Source organism: Ciona intestinalis, chromosome 1 (genome assembly GCF_000224145.3).
Source record: "Ciona intestinalis chromosome 1, KH, whole genome shotgun sequence".
NCBI classification, from domain to species: domain Eukaryota; kingdom Metazoa; phylum Chordata; class Ascidiacea; order Phlebobranchia; family Cionidae; genus Ciona; species Ciona intestinalis.
Genome location: NC_020166.2, coordinates 8,604,445 through 8,626,550, shown reverse-complemented (window position 1 = coordinate 8,626,550; position 22,106 = coordinate 8,604,445). Strand labels below are relative to the sequence as shown.

Here is a 22,106-nt window from a genome sequence, read left to right as displayed (position 1 = left end):
CGATCGTCAAATTTGGGTTACACATAGGTTAACTCAAGGTTAACTCAAAAACAGGCATTTCAACATTATTCATAGCATGTGATATCGAATGTGTTCTATAACTTCAATCTCTTTGTTTAAAAGGAAGCCCACATTTATAAATAAACTATTTATTTAAAACATGATATTTACCTGGAGCCTTAATTAACAAAAATTTAGTTTTCAGCTTGAGTTAAAAACCCTAGTAAAAGTTATTCACCCATGAAATAAAACATAATAGCTTACCCTGTATGACCATTAGGATTGGTGGCCTCTGGTTCACTACTCGATTCCGAACTATTTGCATCCGTCATGTCACCTTCTTCTGAATATTCAAGTTCCTCTATTCGTAACCTGTAATGTGGGGCTGGTATTAAAAGCAAAATCATGTTAGTTGAACTATATTGATACTGGTGCTTTTACATGGTCCAAGAACTGACAGTGCACATCTTTCTTTACATTTTCTTATAAAAACTTTACAGAAGTAAATTAGATATAAAATTAAGAATAGTTGCTATTTCTAAAGATCTTGAAAGATCAATTTAACGAAAACCACAAAGAGAAGGGAGTTAGCTCTAAAAGAACTGTCTTTAAAGCAAGCAGAGATTGCATTATACTCAAACATAAAAATTATTTGCAATCACACCTGTATTCTCGTTAAAACGTAAAGAATGTTTTATACCTTGTATTATACATCATGGCCCCCATATATATGTATTATTTACCTGTATTCGCGATACGCTCTCTGAATAATGATAACAGCTCTTAGTTGAACTGTAAACTCCTCTGAATCTATTGTCTCCTGGTCCTCTAACGACTCCTTGGCCGGGCATTTCAGTTTAAACGACTGGAGCATTGAGTCCTTAAGGTTGTTCAACTCTGGTGAATCTCCCAGCACCTATATGTGTAAGATGAGATGAAAATGTGTAACAACTGTAGTTATCATTGTTGGGTCTGTGTGTGATTGCTTGTACCTAATAGTCCTGTCGAAAACAACCAACACATACCACAACGATTACCAAACACGAAACCATATTTCGCACATGCAACATTTTAATCGCAAACCCCCAATTTATCTTTATTGTTTGTTAATCACAAGATTTTTATAAGAAAAATAATGTGTGAAATGTGTAACAACTGTAGTTATTATTGTTGAGACTGTGTGTAATTGCTTGCGCCTAATCAACTGAACTACAGTGTCTGGCATTATTGGCATCCAATCACATGGTGTTTTAGCCACATGTCGGGTGGCCGGTACCGATAGATCTATTGGCATTCTCTTGACTTCATTGTACTGGCCGGACGGCATTGATATACTATGTGTGACCGATTTTAGATAAAGTGAATAAACAAGTAACGTATATCTGCTCGTGGCATGTTAATGACAGTCATTATAACACAGGGTGTTAGTATAAAGAAGGTATGAATACAGCCTATTTATATTGTGTAGCAATAACAACCATAATAACATGAGTGCTCTGTTTTATACATATCATGTCTGCTTACTAGTTACCATGTATGTAACTTTGTGAGTGATTACTTTTCTGTATGGCTAACAATTTGAACAACCTACTTTTAAAGAATAATTAAATTCCCCAGAAGTTAGTGTTGAAAATTCTCACCATTTTATTAAATGTGATTTTCTTTACCGCGAGATACAAAATAAAGTTATTATTTTTATCTCTGGTTTTCGGTACTTTTTGAATCATAAGTATGGGAATAGGGTAATGAACCCAACTGCTAGAAAATCACATTACCGAAATTTTCTCACCTTTTTAATAAGTGTGATGATCACTTCAAGACAATGTATCCTCCCATCCAGAGTAACTTTCATATGAGCTTGTGATATAAACGCTGTGTTAGGAAGCGCAACACGTAGTGGAAAGTCTAGTTGGTGGAGTAATAACTTGAGTTGCTCGTATGTGACAAACTGTGTAAGCCTGTCATCAAACCTCTGCCACACCTGTGAGAAACAAAGTGTTATAAAGGTCCTATGAATGAATGAAAAAATGTAACTTATTTATCCTCGCATGGCGAGGCAACGACAGTCGTTATAACACGGGTGTTCTGTTTCATACACTTCATGCCCGCTTACAGGTTACTATGTATGTAACTTATTTATCCTCACATGGCAGGGCAACGACAGTCGTTATAAGACATATGTCCAGAAGAGTGCTGCACATAACATACACACTGTCACAAAAATAAAACCTAAACAAAACATATAGAACTGTGATAAAAAAATTGTTCAAACCTCGAAGAATTGCTCAAAATCATCAGCCGTCAATGGTTCAGCGCTCTCCCGTGTTGCGACCTCAAAGTTTTCCAAGATAATCGCGATGTACATGTTCACTACTATCAGGAAGGTGATCATCACGTATGTCACAAAGTATATCACACCTGGAATAAAATAATATGGGTTTTATTTATCTGTTTTAATAGTCTGACCCAAATCCCAGGTCCCATAGTGTGCCTCACTTTAGGACCTCACCCATATAAAATAGAATGCGCATATATAATGTTGGGGTAATGGGCCAACTCTGGCTTAAACCCCAGGTCCCATAGCATGCCTCAATGTAGGACCTTACCCATATAAAATAGAATGTGCATATATAATGTTGGGGTAATGGGCCAACTCGTGCCTAAATCCCAGGTCCCATAGTGTGCCTCACTTTAGGACCTCACTCATATAAAATAGAATGCGCATATATAATGTTGGGGTAATGGGCCAACTCTGGCATAAATCAAAAGTGGCATAACCTCACTCTCACACAGAATAGAAGGCATATACGGGTAAAATGCTAATCCTGGCTTAAAAGACCTGGCTCCTCTTGCATGCTTTGCTGTATGACTTACCCGTACAAAGTAGAACCGTGCTATAAAACTAACTTTAATATGTTAAGCCAACTTACCCACTGTAGCATTTCCACAGTTGCTTGGTGAGCCATCGGCAGGGGACTCATCACAGTAAGGTTCTCTATCCCTTAACACAGGGTCTATGAAAGTATCCCAACCCTCAGATGTTGATATCTGCATGTAGGGATGTTGATAAGCATGATTACTTTGTTCGCATGTATTTTTTATTGATATGCATATTTTGTTGGGATGAAAAAATATACAAGTGAGGTATTATGCTGTGGTTCCCAAGCTGTAGGCCATAGTAATTGACCATAGAAGACATTCTTGTTGTATTTTCTTTGTAGGTGAGGCATTCAGATAACTATCTTTAGTTTAGTGGTGAAGGAACTTACCAATATAAAAATTAAACAACTAAATCACCTGGAAAAGAACCAAGAAAGCGTTTGGAAAAGTCTCAAAGTTGAGAAGGTCGTCCACGCCTGCTACTTTCTGTATGTAAGGGAACTGAGACATCCCGATGATGGCGTAAATAAACATGAGGAGGAATAAGAGGCTTCCAATGTTAAAGAGGGCAGGAAGTGACATCATCAACGCAAAGAGAAGAGTTCGTATACCCTGGTGGAAAGTTAAGTTTAGCTGACGTTATTTGTTCGGGGTCTTGGCATAGTGGTTAGCGCATCTGCCTGTAACCCAGAGGTAATGGGTTCAGGGCTTGACGCTGCTACCATTGTGGGCGTATGTGTCTTTGGGCAAAAGACTTAACAGCAATTGCTCCAACCCAGTGGTCACTAATGTGTTGTCTAAATTGTTAGTAACACTTTAAAAAAGAGTTTGAATGGCTTAGTAGGAAATAATTGATTAGGATTTAATCTATCAGTGACAAAAATCACACATATAGAGATAAACTATAGGATTTAAATATACGAAGCAAAATGGACAAAGTATAAATAAAGCCACCACATGGATAAATAAGTTTTACACATTCATTTATAATATAAAATAGTAATGTAGAATAAAGAAGATAAAAGCAGCAGCTTTTGCCCACAGATATATATTATGAGATTTATATAAGCAGCAAAATGGGACAAAGTAAGACACGGACCTTTGCTTCTCTAATGAGTCGTAAGATCCGTGTGACTCTGAAGAGACGAATAATTCTGAATATTGTCGGTTGTACGAAGTATTGCGTCATCACGTCGTGTAATCCGCTTGCTGTGGAGACGCAGTTCACTAGATGAGGTTTGGTTTGAACAGGTGTGAAGATAGTGAGGTGTAGTGACGTGTGTTGTGTGAGAAGCAACCCATTAAACACCATTGTTAGAAAAACAAACCAGTGGTTCTCAAACTGTGTAAGTACGGGTAATCACACACATTTTTCTTTTAACTTTTTTTATTTTTTTTAGAAGAGTTTTACAACTTTTATGTGGGGCATATAATTTTGAAAATTTGTTTTTACATATATCTACGCCTTAATTTGTTTTATAACTAATATATAATGACAAACCTATGGGGTTTATGGCTAGTGTTAAAGTTGTTTTTAGGCAGACTTTTCTTTCAATTATTTCTTATTATTTTGTTTATTCTAAATTTTTTAATCTAATTTTTTATTTTGAAACTTTTATTTAGAAATTTATAAACAACAGTTATTATCAAAGTTGTGTTTAACTACCCAACAGTTTGAGAACCACTGCTTTAAATGATTTAGTTTCACCAGAGCTGGACAAGCAGTGGCTTATGTTAAAACTGGCTTCTAGGAAAGTTTCTTTTTTGGTTTTGAAAGACTTTACCGTCATCAACTCTATTAAGATATTTTCGGAACTCTATTTTTTTACCATTGACTTTTGTTCTTATTAAACAGAAGTTAAAAAAAAGTAGGCCAGATATGCTTTTTTTACTTTCAATTTAGTTATGGCTGGGTGATTGAAACTTATTTATCAGTAAAGCTGAACATATAAGCCAAATATTTTCCACCCGTATTTTATAATCCACAAGCCTCTAATATGCAGTGATATCCATATTAATCTAAACCAGTAAAACTACCAAAGACACTCGTGCCATTATTAATTAAATAAAGGTAAATGCATCCAAGCATGTTATTTTTAACCAATGTAAAGTGAAACTGTAGAGATCATTTAAAAGCTATGCTTGTTATGTAGTAGGATTGGGGTAAGATGGTTCATGTTTTCATTTTCTTTTATCGTCCCATTTGGTGGTAAACAAAAAATATTTATACAATTTTAAAACTGAGTCTTCATAACTCTGTGTTGTTAATTGTTTAAAACACGATTTGGAAATAATTATGTCTTATAAGTTTATGAAATATGGGATATTATGTAGTAACTGTTCCATCTTACCCCACAGTATTCTATGGGATATTATGTGCTAATGGTATCCCATCTTACCCCACAGTACTATATGGGATATTATGTGCTAACGGTATCCATCTTACCCACAGTATTATATGGGATATTATGTGCTAACGGTATCCATCTTACCCCACAGTATTATATGGGATATTATGTGCTAACGGTATCCATCTTACCCCACAGTATTATATGGGATATTATGTGCTAACGGTAACTCATCTTACCCCACAGTACCATATAACCATTCCCGCTAGGATGGAAAAAAACTAAACTTATAAATGTTTTCATGCAACCATATGTGTGGTAGGTTACACAAGAAGGTATTGTACATGCATTGAAAGTGAAAGGATTAGAAAAAAAACATGCACTAACCAAAACCTTAAAATTCACTTAATAAATCTGTGGCACGCAAATACCATTGACACTTTCATGGCAATTGCCACAATCTTCCAAGTTAAATCAGTGGCTCTCAAACTAATAATCACAACATTCTGCTTTGTAGTTTTAATTTTTCAAAGGCATCACACACTATGTTTTTAAATAGATTTAGTAATACCTTTTAAAATGGTATTTAAACTAACGGTATTGTTATTTAAAATAAAAATGGTATACAAACAAATTTAGTAATACCTTTTGTTAATAAATTCTTATAGCGCTGAATTTCTAAATGCGTCGCGTTAAAAATAGTTTGAGAACCACTGGTTTATAAGGTTTGGAAAAATAACATAACATTTAAGCGTCACAAACTTGATTTATAATGAATTTAAAGGCATGCAAAGTGAATTAATAGCATGCAGTGTTTATGTGTATGTTGGTGAATAAGTGGTGTCATATATGTATATGTTTGAGTTTGAGTGGTGTGGATATGCTTGTGTGAAATGAATATATGTTATGTGTAAACTGTACATAAGGTATTTGATTATAAATAGATACCTAAGCACACACAACACTCTTAAAGCTTATATCTCAAAGCATTTACACAACATGTTCGCACAAGGCTCTTAATTACCAACTCACCGATAAGCGAAACTACGACAACCAGAATGTCAAACACATTCCATGGAACCGTAAAGTAATAGAGACGCAGACCAATCAGTTTCAGAATTGCTTCTAACAAGAAAACACCTAAAAAAAAATATTTTGCAAAAAATAGTTTTTGTTTTTAAATTTTGTTTTTTTAAAAATTGTCAGCCATACAGCAAAACAATCACTCAGAAAGTTACATATGTGGTAACACAAAAACACCTGCAGAAGAAATACATTCGTACTTTTTTGGATTGCTCCAATTGTTAGCCAAACAAACTAATCTACACAGTTACCAAGGTGGTATGACACTTATTAATAATTGCTTCAACCTAAGGATTTGTCTAAATTGTCAGCCAAACATAGAACAACTACCTACAAAGTTAAATATGTGGAACAACTACCTACAAAATTAAATAAAGTTAAATATAACTCTTAGCGGGCACATGGTGTATGAAACAGAACACCCGTGTTATAACAACCGTCGTTGCCCCGCCATACGAGGATAAATAAGTTACATCTGTGGTAACTTGTCAGTAAGTTCGAGGTGTATGAAGCAGAACGCTCGTTTTATAATGACTATTATCACTACACAAGAATAAGTTACATTTACTCATGCATTAAATTAAAGCAAAACTACTAACAGCTCTTACATATAAATCCAAGGTTAAAGTTCTGCAAGAGCTTGTACATTTCGGGTGACATGTCATGGTGCTCGATCGCCATGACAACCAGGTTTAACATGATCAATCCCATCACTGCAATCTCAAACTTGCGATCGGTCACTATGTCGTAAATCTGAAAAAAAAAAAATTAATGGAAAGAAAAAAAATAAAGTTCCTGTAGTGGTATCTCTGGCTGACTTTTAAATTTGTAAAAAAAGGTAAATTGTTTAAGGATGTCTCGTGAAACACCGCAATGTGGCACAGTAGTTGGTGTGCTTGCCTCTTAACCAGAAACTACTTGGCTCCAAACCTAGATGCTGCTACCATTGTGGGCAAATGGACGGCAACTTAACGGCAATTGCTCCAACCTAGTGTTTACTAATCAGTTGCCCAAATTGTCAGGCAAAACAATTATACAGAAAATGTTCACTAGGGGATTTGCTATGTAACAGCGATACAGAATTTATGAAATTATGAAACCTTGTTGGCAAAGCGACTGTTTGGTCTTGGTATTGGTTTCTTGGGAGTTTTTGAGGCCATTCTCTTCATTGCGTTGTAATATCTCCGCTGTTCGTCAGTTAAGAATACGCCATCTTCTCCACCTGTGTATGGGCTGTGTAAATAACTGAGCCCCTCAAAACAATTAGCCACAAAGTACATACAGCGAAGAAAAATCCCAGCATTTAAATATATTGTCAATGACACTGCAATATTAACAATATTTCTGATTGTTGCGGTATTAGGGGCTAATCATGGTTTAAATCTCAGGTAAAATAAAATAATCACCCACAAAGTAACATACATGGGAACTCGTAAGTGGGCACGAGGTGTTAAACCCGTGTTATAACAACTGTCGTTTCCGCCATGCGATGATAAATAAGTTACATTCATTTATTAATAAGAACAATATTCTACAAATTTAATATCATGTTAAAGTAACTAGAAACCTTTAGTTTTAACTTTAGCTTTAATTATTATGAAAGTAATAGGCTAATTCTGGCTTAAATCTCAGGTCCTATAAAATATCACGCTGCGGGAACTCACCAATGCAGAATAAAGTAAAATAAGACTAACAAACTTACCTTTAGTCTTAATCTTCTGTTGGTTGAAGTTATCAATGATCACACCAATGAATAAATTAAGTGAGAAAAATGCTCCGAATATAATGAAGACGCAGAAGTAAAGATAATTGTAAAAGGAATTCTCGTAACGAGGTTGCGACTCGATGCCTGTGATGTCGATTGCCGAACCCATGATCTCAATCCAACCAGTGAAGGTGGCAATCTGAAAAAAGAAGAAAATTAAAATGATAAATTTGTGGTGAAAAAGTGAATTTGTGAAAAAAGTAAATTTGTAAAAAAGTGAATTTGTGAAAAAAGTAAATTTGTAAAAAAGTAAATTTGTGAAAAAGTAAATTTGTAAAAAACATAAATTTGTGAAAAAGTAATATGGTGATGGAAAAAGTAAATTCTTTATTGGAATAAGTGGTCCAAACTGTTTATAAAGTTGAATTCAAGTGTTATTCTGGCATGAGGAGGTAACGACAGTCGTTATAACACAGGTTTCATACACCTTGTGCCCGTTTACAAGTTACCACGTATGTAACTTGGGCGATTGTTTACCACATAATACAAACAACAACATAAACCCAACCTGCAGCAGCGCAAGCAATCCACGGGGGGCGCTGTCAAAGTTGACGCTTGGTATCTGCCAGTTGATTAAGGTGGTGTTCATCCTTATGGGGGGAAGGTTGGAAAATAAATCATTATTTATCTCTTTGAATACGAAGATCAAATAGATAGAGCATGGAAGAGAAAAACATTAGCACCAAATCAACAGTCATTAAAAATACTCTGTTTTTGTATATTGTATGGCTGTCAATTTAAACAAATCATTAAGTCCACTGGTTTGAAGAAATTGCAGTTAAATGTCTTGCTAAACATTGTCGAACCAACATATGGCGGCACGACAACAATTTTATGTTAACAATATGGGTTTATAAAGTAAGCATTGCAAACCAGTTACATATCAGTGTTTTCTGTTCTGTACGTATGTACTTTTATTACTAATAAATATCTCTATATCTTTACAATACTATGAGTTAAACATTGTTCCATCACTTACATATTAGCGCAGAGTTCGCATTCCGTTCTATTGCGGATAATCGGTAACACTAGATCGGATGAAATATCTCGCGATGTTATAATTCCTCTGAGGTAGTCGAACAACAGGGTATTGTTAACCAAACATTTGTCATAGATCGTATTGTTTCCAACAATATCTTCGGGTCTTGGATTGGGCATGATGTCACCGGTCATTAGAGAAACACATCGGCCGAAACGACCTCCAAAGATATTTACCCCGAGAATACTAGAAGATAAAATATAATTTTACTTTGCTTTGCATTTTTGGTTACAGTAATGGGTTACAGCAAAAAAAAAATAAACAAAAGGAATGGAAACTGTTGCAGTAATTAGAAATATGCATTTTAAGTAAAAATGAACAAAATGGTCAAAGGAACAAATCCAAAGATATTCAAGGCGAGAACACTGGGAGATAAAATGCATAATTTTACTTTTTTTTTTGTTATTGCAATAAAGGTGGAAAAATAAAATTAAAATAGAAAATTTGGGACGTAACAATAATATTACTGTCGATATAATATGCTTCACATTTTGGACAACTTGGTAAAGACTTGATCGGATGTGGAATATTATCCCAAAGTAAACAACTTTTATGTATTTATTTGATTACATTCAAAATATGAGCGTAAACTAAAGTTACTGTTAAACCATTATGACGGTGTATATCAATTTGTTTGAGTTTTACCTGAAAATGAGCCAGAATATCATGCATATGAAGAACACGTGGGTTATAGAAGGCACGGCTCTTATCAACGCATCCACCACTATCTGTGTAAGTAAATACGGAATTAGAAAACTAACAAATATATATGTGTGTTTATGATTGAGTAGTCTTTTCTTTTCTATATGGGTGAGGTCCTACAGTGAGGCACGCCATGGGACCTGGGATTTAGGCCAGAGTTGGTTCATTACCCCAACATTGTATATGCACATTCTATTCTATATGGGCGAGGTTCTACAGAAAGGCACGCCATGGGACCTGAGATTTAGGCCACAGTTGGCCCATTACCCCAACATTGTATATGCACATTCTGTTCTATATGGGCGAAGTTCTATAGAAAGGCACGTCATGGGACCTGAGATTTAGGCCACAGTTGGCCCATTACCCCAACATTGTATATGCACATTCTATTCTATATGGGTGAAGTCCTACAGTGAGGCATGCCATGGGACCTGGGGTTTAGGTTAGAGTTGTCACATTATTCTGACACAAAAGATGCTACAACCCATTAGTGACCCCTGGGTTGGAGCTACTACTGTTAAGTGTATTGCCAAAACGCACATACGCCTATTGGTATCAGTATCGAGCATTGAACCCGGTGCCCTTTGGTTACAATGCAAGCGCTTAACCACCGAGCCAACAACGGGAGATTAAAGTTTGAACAATCACACTAAAAAATAATTATTGTTACCTTCATGCCTTGGAACCGTGAAAGTGCACGTAGGGGCCGCAGTGCACGAAATGTTCTTAATGCACGAAGTGCACTGAAGTCTGCACGTTGGTTTGATGCCATGAAAATGTTCACCAGGGAAACCTGAAAGCCATAAAATAATTATAGATTTGAATGTACTGTGGTAGTGAATAAGTAGAAATGCTGCAGGAGTTCTGTGAAAAAATAATATGGGAACACTATTACATTTATATATATATTCTGTTCTACGTGGGTGAGGTCATACAGCATGGCATACTATGGGACCTGAGATATAGGTAAGATTCAGACCATTACTCTGACAGTGACACCCAGGGTGTTTTTGAGTAGTTATACTACATGTGTTTTGTTTCCTACACCTCTCGCCGCTGATTAGTAACCAAATAAGTTGTGGGTGATTATTTTTTCAAACATTTTTTATTCTAGTTAAAGTAATTGCAAGAAACAAACTGAGAAACAAATTAAGACTGGGGAAGCAAATAAGAACAATTTAGACGACACTATAAATAAACTAATTCTTATCAAGACTTTGGTGACAGTAATAAAGTGAAAAAGTGTAAAATGTATAAAATGAGAGTCAAAAGTGCTTGCTTTTATTTAAAACAATAGTAGAAATCTTATAACTAAAACAATAGTAGAAATCTTATAACTAAAACAATAGTAGAAATCTTATAACTAAAACAATAGTAGAAATCTTATAACTAAAACAATAGTAGAAATCTAATAATTAAAACAATAGTAGAAATCTTATAATTAAAACAATAGTAGAAATCTTATAACTAAAACAATAGTAGAAATCTTATAACTAAAACAATAGTAGAAATCTTATAACTAAAACAATGGTAGAAATCATATGATTAAAGTAATTCTTACCAGAACTAGGTAACTAGTTAAAAATAGAGGGTAAATAAGAACAATACAGGTAACAATGTGAAAAATACTTACCAGAACTATAAAGAAGTCCAAGCAACACCAAGGATTAGTGAAATAAGAACGAAGTCCTTTTCCAATCCATTTCATGAGCATTTCAACCGTGAAAAATATGCAGCAAAATATATCGATTATGTGAACCACCTTTTTCATGGCTGGCCTTTTGTCAATATGGATGTCTTCCATTGCCTGAGAAAGTACAAGAAATAATAAAAACTGTTATTTCTATCTTTGATCATAGTCGAGAAGCTTAAAATGGTTAAAAAAGCGAAAACATAACAATTTTTAAAACATGTTATAATTGAATAAAATACAAGCCCTATAATTTTACTGAATGCAAAAACTATATTTCTTAATTCATAAACATCCTAACAATTGGATGTATTTTTGCTAAATTGGAGGTTAAAGTTGGACAAAATATATAAAACATGGGAAAAGCTACATAAAACACAGATGTTCTGGTCAGTTTTAATAAACAGATTGCAAGGATTACTTTGTAGGAAACAATTACTTTTATTTTAAATGTTTCGAAAAAACCAATCAAGCTAATATTAGTGCATTATTTTAAAATTTAATAAAATCTGTAAAAAATAAAATACCAAGATTTTCTTGTCAGTTTTAATACAAACATAACTGCCCAGAAACACAGTTTTCTTAAACTACAAATAATTTGGTTTAAAAATTAAAATCATCAAAATATTAAAGACAGTCACCAGAGTCACAGTACTGAGTAGGATGCAGAAAATGACGATATTTTCAAAATATCGATGAATAATTATCTTGTGCATAAACTCCCGCATTTCAAACCATGGACCGCTCAGAGGTTCCCTTGTCCAGCATGAAAAGCAGGGCTGGAGTTTACTCTGGAATTTTAAAAAGGGAAAAGTTGGTGAGTTTATTGTATGTTGGATTAAGCAGTCTTTTAACCCGTCTTAAAATTAAAAAAAAAACGCAAAAAAGGCTTTTAACCTGCTGTCTATACAAACAAGCAGAGCCAAGGTATATTGCATTCACCACATTAATCAATGAAGTTCCCTATGTTTGACAACTATGAGTGTAACTGTGTTTTATCAATGTCACTCCAGATTTTACCCTGCTGTTAGGTGTCTATACAAACAAGCAGAGCCAAAGTATATTGCATTCACCACATTAATCAATGAGGTTCCCTATGTTTGACAATTATAAGTGTAACTGTATTTAATTCCTCCCCAGCATCTACTAATCAAATATGTAGCATATGGAAAGTTTTAATTACCTTTTCATTTTCAGTTTCATTTACTTCATTCTCTTCTTCCACTGATTCAGTTTTATCTTCATCTTGAACTTGGTTCTACAGGTTGAAATAAATGTATGATTAAATAAAGGAATGTAACTTGTTTATCCTCTCATGACCGGGTAACTACAGTTGTGCAAACTTGTAGAAAAATAGCACAGATAAGACTAAGTTCAATTCTATATGGGTGAGGTCCTACAGTAAGGCATGCCATGGGACCTAAGATTTAGACCAGAGTTGGCCCATTACCCCAACATTGTATATGCACATTCTATTCTATATGGGTGAGGTCCTACAGTGAGGCACGCCATGGGACCTGAGATTTAGGCCAGAGTTGGCCCATTGCCCCAACACCCAATACAATATTATAATAACGCCATCAAGCACTTTTTAATGATGAAAATTCTATATGGGTGAGGTTCTACAATGAGCCAAGCCATGGGACCTGGGGTTTAGACCAGAGTTGCCCATTACCCCAACATTGTATATGCACATTCTATTCTATATGGGTGAGGTCCCACAGTGAGCCAAGCCATGGGACCTGAGATTTAGGCCAGAGTTGGCCCATTACCCCAACATTGTATATGCACATTCTATTCTATATGGGTGAGATCCTAGAGTGAGGCACGCCATGGGACCTGGGATTTAGACCAGAGTTGGCCCATTACCCCAACATTGTATATGCACATTCTATTCTATATGGGTGAGGTCCTACAGTGATGCATGCCATGGGACCTGAGATTTAGACTAGAGTTGGCCAATTACCCCAACATTGTATATGCACATTCTATTCTATATGGGTAAGGTTCCACAGTGAGGCACGCCATGGAACCTGAGATTTAGGCCAGAGTTGGCCCAAAACAAGTCATTTATATATTATTTACAAGGTTTTGCATTGCCAGAATACCAAACCGTCTACTAACACGTTTTTATAAGTTTTTAACTATAAGCGTGTTTTAACAACTGTTGTTTTGTCGATATGTCCTGTCTTTTTCGTTTAAAATATATCTAAATCTTTGCTACCGTAATCGAAGAGACAAATTAAGTTATTATATTAATAAACTTACATGATTTTTATTTGTTAATTTATCCTCTCTTCCATTTTCTTTTATCCCTTCGCCCCCTGATCCTTCACCCACACTGCTTCGGATCCCTCTGTACCGGTCTCTAGCGCTTACGGAAGCTTTTCTTCGACGGTGGGAGCTTGAAGTTGGAGATAGAGGGATAGAACTCGACTCCGAGGCGCGCGACGTCATTGAGTTACGACGCCGAGAAACCCTGGATGAGCACCGGCCTTCAGGGGTCACGCTACGACTCCGTTTCTCTTTACAAGTCTCTTTGTTTGGGTTGTTGAGTAAATCATTAGATTCTTGCACAATGGCACACACACTGTCGTTACGGCTCTTGCTTGGTTCCTTTAAAGATCCGTTGAGTGATAGAACCGATACTTCAGTGTTATCATTGCATGGCTCGTGGTTGGTTTTGTGGTTAGTTCCACTTTGTTTATCATGGCTAGCATTTCCATTGGTATGGGGTTTGGGTGATTGTAACATTGGGTCAGTTTCATCTGAAAATTGGTAAAGGTTTTTTGATTAAAGAATGGAACTTATTTGTCATTGCATGGAAATGACATTTGTTATAACACGGTTGTGCTGTTTCATACACTTCATGTCCGCTTAAGAGTTACCATGTATATAATTTCGCAGCAAATTTTTTTGGATTTACCTGCGTATTAATTCCAAAAACAAAGGTAACAAGCACTATCTTTACGCGGCAGCAATAATATATTAAATTTTCTACCCCCCAGGTTACACAAACATACAAGTTACATTATAAACAAATTGCAATGAATGTCGTTACCTGCGCATGCATCCCCATTTGAATCCTTGTCCTCAGTGATCGCAGTAAACGTTGTCATCTCCGTATTAGTTATAACATTACATTCACTACTCTGCGACATCGTCTTCTTTACCTCCATCTTCATTGGGTTTTTGGGCGTGTTCCTTACTCCAAGTTTAACCATTTGACAACAGAATGTCTATAGAAGGTAAAGAAACAATTACTGTCAAGTATCTCGCTCAAAGTCCTCCCCCATATACACCACTAAAAACAAAAAGGTTTAGACTTCTTACATTAAAAGGTATAGTTTGTATTCTGCTTCTTTGCTTTCGTGCCCAAGCCACAAACTGTCGGAACGCTTCAGAAATGCTGCTGTTTTCGCTGGTGGTTTGCTGTAAAACGTCTCCACTGAACGAGTTGAGAAGCAAAGCAAGGAAAAGGTTGAGAATCTGACAATGAAATAGAACTTTAAATATTCCTGTCTTTTAAAGTATTTTTATGTTGGATGAATGTAGTAATGATAGCTTTACACCCTAGTTTTTAATGGTAGACTAAGCAATCAATTTTATAGTAATTCCTTGATTACTGCTATAGTAAAAAAAAACAATAAGACTATTCAATAAATAAGCTACACTGATTCTTTTAACCCCAAAGAAAGCAGTATGGGTGTTGGAGTAATGGGCAAAATCTGGACTAAATCCCAGGTCCACAACCACCTCACCCATATAGAATAAAACACATTAATTCATTTGTATTTGCATGCAAGAATAAACAAGTTATAACTTACCACCAAGTTCCCAATGATATACACAAGTATAAACAGAGGGATACAAATACCAGGAGGGGCAACATTGAGGCAAGTAAACATATTTTCAACCCATTCTCCACATTGTATACGGAACACCACCATGAATGAGTGGGGAAAATCAATGAAATTCCACCTTGGTAGTTTACCCTGGAAATAAAACAACAACACCGTGTGTCAAATGACATGATAGGCAAATACAGCTTTACAGAGTAATGGGTCAACCCTGCCCCCAAACCTGGGTAGTTTACCCTGGAAATAAAACAAGAATGTGTGTCAAATGACATGATAGGCAAATACAACTTTACAGAGTAATGGGTCAACCCTGCCCCCCAACCTGGCTAGTTTACCCTGGAAATAATACAAGAATGTGTGTCAAAGGACATGATAGGCAAATACAACTTTACAGAGTAATGGGTCAACCCTGCCCCCAAACCTGGTAGTTTACGCTGAGAAATAAAACACAAAGTTGTGAAGTAAAAGTCTAGGTACCCACAGCTTTGTTCTATTCCACACTATTTTTAATGGGTGAGGACCTGCGGTGTGACACACCATGAATCCTAAGATTTAGGTAAAAATTAACCCATTACCCCAACACAAAGTAGTTTTATAGAATAATTGGACAACTGTGCTCTTAGATCTCAGGTTTGTTTGATAGAATACAAACACAGCTTTAGGAATAAAATCGCATACTATTCCTTGGGCAAGACACTTAAGTTCTATTACCAGTATTACCCAGTGGTTCCTAATGGGTTGCTCAGATTGTCAGTCACACCAAAAAAATCCAACCAGAAAGTTATATACTCGGTAACTCGTGAACAGGCACGAGGTGTGTGAAAAAGAATACCCGTGTTATAACGACTGTCGACTGTTGACTGTCATTGCCCCGCCATGCGAGAATAAATAAGTTACATACGTGGTAACTCGTGAACAGGCACGAGGTGTATGAAACAGAACACCCATGGTATAACGACTGTTGTGTCCCACAGAAATATATAAGTTACATTCATCCATCCATAAAAACACCCATAATATAAAGACAAGTCGTTCTCACCAACCACATTGTGTTAAAAGGTTTGTGGTATCCAAGCTAACAGAACATATAACAACTGTCATTGAATGTAGGTTAAAAAAGGTACATTCATTCGTTCAATACACAAACAAATTGCTAGCGAAACATTAAAGGTCATTCCCACCCACCTGATTGTGTTCTAAGTAATGGGAGATGTAAGATTCCCTGAGTAACTGCATCCCTACCACAGCAAAGATGAAAAGAACAAGAAACAAGACAAGAGTCAGGTGCCAAAGTTGACCCAAAGTTTTACCGATTATCCTCAACAGTTTGTTCAAGGTTGGCCACTGTTTAGCAAGCTTCAATATTCGCATCTGAGGAAAAAACAGAAGATTACAGAAAAAACTAAAAAAACTTTTAAAATTAAATCCTCGAAAAATCACCTACAAAGTTACATACTTGATGACTGGTAAGCAAGCAAGAGGCGTATGAAACAGAACACTTGTGTTATAACGACTATCAATGCCCCGCTTCGTAAGGATAAACAAGTTACATTCAATCAACTTACCAATCGAAACGCTCTGAACACTGAGAGACCTTGAGTTGAGTTAAGCAAAAGTTCAAGCAAACTGAAAAGCACGACGACTGCATCGAACACATTCCATCTCTCATTGAAATAAGTGTACGGACTTAACCCTATGATCTTCATTAGCATCTCTACAGTGAAGACAATCGTGAAAAACTGTGGAAAACATTTATTGTTAGAAACATGGTAGGAACGTAGTTTCATAGTTTATTGTTTTTGCTACTTTTAAAATATACATTTTCTAGGTTTAGCGTATATAATGCACAAACTTGAATTAATGCATAAACACAAACACTATTTTTGGAAAATCCTTATCTTGCATCTTCACAAAACGCAAAACAAACTAGTTAACTTTACCCCAAAAACAAACCAAAAACAAACAAAAAAATTTTAACATAACATAACTTTTTTAATCTTTCTAAACGATAGGGAAGATCATGTAAGTTACAAAAAGAAGGAAATCAACAACAAAACAGCAGTCATTAAAACACACTATGGATAAAAAAAGGAAAAGAATGTCAACTTTGTGGAATTTTCCACTTATGTATAGTGCTTACACTAGTAGTAGCTTCCCGCATTAAAAAGCCAAGTACCCAAATTTTATCTTTTTAAATAAATACCGAGGAATAAAATCTCACCACATTAGCGTTGTCCAAGATCTTGGCGAACCAAGCCTCCATCGGGTGTTGCTCCAATGACATGAACAAAGTATTTAGGGCGATGCATAATGTTATAAGGAGGTCAGTGAACGGGTTGAGCACAATTCGGCGAACTTTACGCTGGATTTTCTGAACAACAAAAAACGGGTTAGCAAGTTAATATTTTAGTTATATTGTATATACATTATAAATTTACCAACTTTTTAATGACATACACATAAAAATTTGTATATACACATAACATTTAGGCCAGAGTTGCCCCATTACCCCAACAGCCAGGGTGCTACCATCTAGACCTAACTGAGGCAGTTTATAGACACCTAATAATAGAGATTCTATTCTTTTAAGGTGAGGAATGAAACTTAGAATATCAGCCTATTGCTTTCTTATTATTTAAAAAGGCTTTTGATTTTTTTTTAAATTGTTAACACGCTATGACATCACATGCAAAACATAAACACACACTATGACATCACACCCACTATTGATGACTCACCGACCACCCAGCAGGACAACACCTCCATTTGCAGAACAAATTCACAAACGCCCTCGAAAACTTCTGGTAACGATCCGTCATCTTTTTGTTCTTCAGCTTCCACCTGGCTCGTCTTGATGTCGGGGAGATGTCGGAAACTAAGGTAAATAAAGGTCGTTTAAACTGTTGGCTTGAACAACTTAAAGTTAAATAAATATAATTCATTTGTTTGAACTGTTACCGCAAGGTATCATAATCTAAGATGGTTTTTCTCACCATTTATTGCAACTTTAAACTGTTGGCTCAAACAACTTAAAGTTAAATAAAAGTAGTTTAATAAATAGTTTGGTGCCAGGCATAATTGTATCCATCTCTCTAAACACAAAAGTCAAATTATTTACAGCAAGAAAGAGAAATAATTACCAGAAGAGCTTTTTTTAAACGTAATAAAGCAAACTTAAAATTTATTGGAAATCGAACAAAAGGGAATAAGGTGGCTGTACACAGTATCCCGAATTCGTCCGTTTTGTCCGGATTTCGCTGCCACATGCGGAACTCGGTAATGGGTTTGCATACGACTTCGCACGCTGCTGTGTACAGCCACCTTTACTAAGCACAAAATATACTTTAGATAAACAGTGGTAAGATTGTGTATTACATTGGTCAGTCAGCATCGCACTCGTCTCATCCAGTTTCTCTTCAAGTTGGACAACGTCATAGTTCTCCTGATACTGGGAAAAAGTAAAAAATAATAATCATATTATAGTAAGGGTCTCTGAATTGTCAGCCATATATAACAAACAAATACATGGAATAATCACCCACAAAGTTACATACATGGTAACTTGTAAGCGGGCACGAGGTGTATGAAACAGGACACCCGTGTTATAACGACTGTCGTTGTAAATAACTAAACATGTGTCTTCATGACACACATCGCTCAATTATACACCTCATGCCTAGAGTTGAGTTTTCATTAGGACAACTAAGTTACATTCATTTATTCATTTATAGGATAAACAAGTTACATTTAGAAACATCACGATACATTAACAAGTTACATTCATACATTCATTCATACATACATACATACATACATACATACCAGACACCTTACAGGGAAATCAGATACATTCACAAGTTACATTCATTTACCGACCTCATAGTATTTTCCATCCTCTGATATCACAGCAATCGTTTGATCTTCATCGATATTGATGTCATCAGCAGCAGGATCACCAGTTGTTTTGACAGGCGATGGATTGACAGGTGATAGCAGGTTGTTGTTGGTTTGGAAATACTCAGCTGGCCCCATTCCTATAATTGTGGAAGATAATATTAACTTTAGTTTAAATCTCTGTATGATGGGGTAATGGGCCAACCCACAAAGTTACGTACATGGCTCGAAAGGGGGCACGAAGTATATGAAACAGAACACCTGTGTTATATCAACTGTTGTTGGCCCGCCACGTGAGGATAAATAAGTTACATACGTGGTAACTTGTAAGCGGGCCTGAGGTGTATGGAACAGAACATCCGTGTTATAACGACTGTCGCTTTCCGGTCATTCAAGGATAAATAAGTTTTATTTATTCAACTTTGGCCCAAATCTCACGTTTCATGAAATGAAGTGCCACAAATAGATATATAGAATAATATAAAGGGATTCCTTGACCCAGTATGTTTTAGACCAGAAGCAAGCAATAAAACCTTTGTGCCACAGTGCTGAATTAATTAATTAATTTAAAATCTAAAAAACTTGATTTACCGAATTTATTTTCCATCAAATAGCAATCGTAGTCGTCCTCAATTCCAACATGGCTTCCTTTATTGGTTTTACTCCCGTTCACACAACTGCCGTTGCCGTCTTTCCTGAGTTCGTTCCTAAGAAACATCGGCGGTGTATTGCAACCCTTCATCGTCTTTAGGCGGTTTGCATGGGTGTTAGTTGGAGCAGGGAATAGAGAGTTAGGGCTGTGTTTCTTGGTGTGTATAACATGGTGTTGGTGGGACGGCAAAGTTTCAGGTTTCTGGTTTTCAGTGTCTTTGTTGGTGGTAGGGGAACGTACGGGAAGTTTTCTGCCGATGTTTTCGTCTTGTGCAATTTCCACTTCTACAACCTGTGTAAGTTATGGTTAGAAAATATTTTGATATGCGCATGTTATTCTATATGAGTGAGCTACGCCAGGCATGCCAAAAATACAAGTTATACAAAACACAAATGTAATCTGCGCTTGCAGTTTGTATAAAGCTTAACATTAAATAAGATTTTCATCGAATTGCTGTAAAACAGTGGTTACACCGTTTGTCTCTAAACCGGGAAATATAGGCCAACAATCACCCACAAAGTTACGTACGTGGTAACTTGTAAGCGGGCACAAGGTGTATGAAACATAACACCCAAGTTATAACGACTGTTGTTGCCCCGCCACGCGAGGATAAATAAGTTACATTCATTCATACACCACGTGTCGCTCAGTTCCTTCATTCAATGAAAACAGAGAGCCACCGGTTCAGTTTCAATAAAAGTTTACATAATATTACATATATATATATATATTACTTCCATTCATTTCTACCTGTTCACTTTCATTATCTCCCCACATGGAGGATGAATCACTTAACCTTCTGAACGAGAATTCTGTAGAACTAAACTTGGAGTTACAGCAACCTAAAAAAACAATTATTAGATTAATTTATGTTTAATGCAAAAACACACTAATAGCACATCAACCTGTACATTTTTACAAATTTTATCATTATTTTTTTGTTTTTAGAAAATTTGAATAATATTTATATTTACTGACTGTCTTATTATTAATTTTTACTTCTTTGTTATTTTACTAGACATGAGTTTTTTGTATAAAGCATTGCATTCTATGTTTATTACAAAATAACATACAATTGGTACATGCTCCTAACTGATACTTTTCAAAAAAATATTTTTTACTTTGATTTTTGTTTTTGAATATATATATATATCAGTATTACGTAATATAATAAACAATATATTAAATACAAGTTATAAACAAAGTTATAATGCAATTCACCTGGGTTAAAACATGGCTTTTTCTCCGTATTGTTCTGCTCTGAACAATCGTTGCAAACTTCATTACAAGATGATGTTTCACTCGATAACGAAGACATACGGCCTCTGCGTAATGCCTCATTTACTGAAAGAAAGTTTGCATTTTTTTCGTGATGATTCTCCTGCTTATTCTTTAACATGCGATGGCCACTTTCTGCCTCAGATTCAATCTCAGTCACAATTAACCGAATCGAAGGTTTGTCCTCATGTTTGTCCTTTTTATTTTCCTCCAAAGATTTTAGGTTCACCGGCGATTTTCTTCGGTATCTTCGCCGCCTGCTTTTACTGAGAGAGCGTCGTCGCTTCGGTCGTTGCATGTCTCCATGTTGGTACATTGAACTGTCATCGGAGCAAGTACAAGTGTCAGAACTCTGCACGCCATGGGAACGAACACTGAGAAGAAAAGAAGTTAAATGCGTGTAAAAAAATTATCCGATACTAAACCGAAGGATACCGGGTTCAATGCTCAATGCTGTTACTATTAAAGGCCCATGAGCAAGGAAAAATCTTGGAGGAAATTGCTCCAGTGGTCTCCAATGTGTTATAGCACCTAGAGAGAGGTAATGGGAACTCTGGTCTAAATTCCAGGTCCCATGGCGTGCCTCACTGTAGGACCTCACCCATATAGAATAGAATGTGCATATACAATGTTGGGGTAATGAACCAACTCTGGTCTAAACCCCAGGTCCCATGGCATGCCTCACTGTAGGACCTCATCCATATAGAATAGAATGTGCATATACAATGTTGGGGTAATGAACCAACTCTGGTCTAAACCCCAGGTCCCATGGCGTGCCTCACTGTAGGACCTCATCCATATAGAATAGAATGTGCATATACAATGTTGGGGTAATGGGCCAACTCTGGTCTAAACCCCAGGTCCCATGGCGTGCCTCACTATAGGACCTCACCCATATAGAATAGAATGTGCATA

The 22,106-nt window shown here is 36.0% G+C and overlaps 1 protein-coding gene across 4 annotated transcripts in view; it reads right to left on the bottom strand.

Annotated features, from left to right (window-relative positions):
- LOC104265353 (sodium channel protein type 4 subunit alpha B-like) overlaps positions 1-22,106 on the bottom strand; it is a 72,000-nt gene that overhangs the window by 605 nt on the left and 49,289 nt on the right. For 3 of the 4 annotated variants that reach the window (XM_018812474.2, XM_026836557.1, XM_026836560.1), the window contains 31 exons: positions 21,135-21,565; positions 20,664-20,755; positions 19,853-20,204; positions 19,244-19,401; positions 18,743-18,815; positions 18,106-18,242; positions 17,589-17,738; positions 16,933-17,106; positions 16,553-16,738; positions 15,335-15,502; positions 14,841-14,996; positions 14,569-14,746; positions 13,776-14,275; positions 12,691-12,765; positions 12,149-12,298; positions 11,451-11,624; positions 10,488-10,610; positions 9,761-9,843; positions 9,056-9,301; positions 8,585-8,666; positions 8,014-8,215; positions 7,412-7,533; positions 6,920-7,064; positions 6,261-6,368; positions 3,980-4,107; positions 3,298-3,492; positions 2,931-3,048; positions 2,273-2,418; positions 1,790-1,981; positions 744-916; positions 265-372 (listed from right to left, as the gene is read on the bottom strand). In XM_018812474.2, the coding sequence (XP_018668019.1) occupies positions 265-372; positions 744-916; positions 1,790-1,981; positions 2,273-2,418; positions 2,931-3,048; positions 3,298-3,492; positions 3,980-4,107; positions 6,261-6,368; positions 6,920-7,064; positions 7,412-7,533; positions 8,014-8,215; positions 8,585-8,666; positions 9,056-9,301; positions 9,761-9,843; positions 10,488-10,610; positions 11,451-11,624; positions 12,149-12,298; positions 12,691-12,765; positions 13,776-14,275; positions 14,569-14,746; positions 14,841-14,996; positions 15,335-15,502; positions 16,553-16,738; positions 16,933-17,106; positions 17,589-17,738; positions 18,106-18,242; positions 18,743-18,815; positions 19,244-19,401; positions 19,853-20,204; positions 20,664-20,755; positions 21,135-21,565 (5,325 nt within the window). The remainder of the gene's footprint in view (positions 1-264; positions 373-743; positions 917-1,789; positions 1,982-2,272; positions 2,419-2,930; positions 3,049-3,297; positions 3,493-3,979; positions 4,108-6,260; positions 6,369-6,919; positions 7,065-7,411; positions 7,534-8,013; positions 8,216-8,584; positions 8,667-9,055; positions 9,302-9,760; positions 9,844-10,487; positions 10,611-11,450; positions 11,625-12,148; positions 12,299-12,690; positions 12,766-13,775; positions 14,276-14,568; positions 14,747-14,840; positions 14,997-15,334; positions 15,503-16,552; positions 16,739-16,932; positions 17,107-17,588; positions 17,739-18,105; positions 18,243-18,742; positions 18,816-19,243; positions 19,402-19,852; positions 20,205-20,663; positions 20,756-21,134; positions 21,566-22,106) is intronic. The other variant, XM_026836552.1, reaches the window with a different exon arrangement.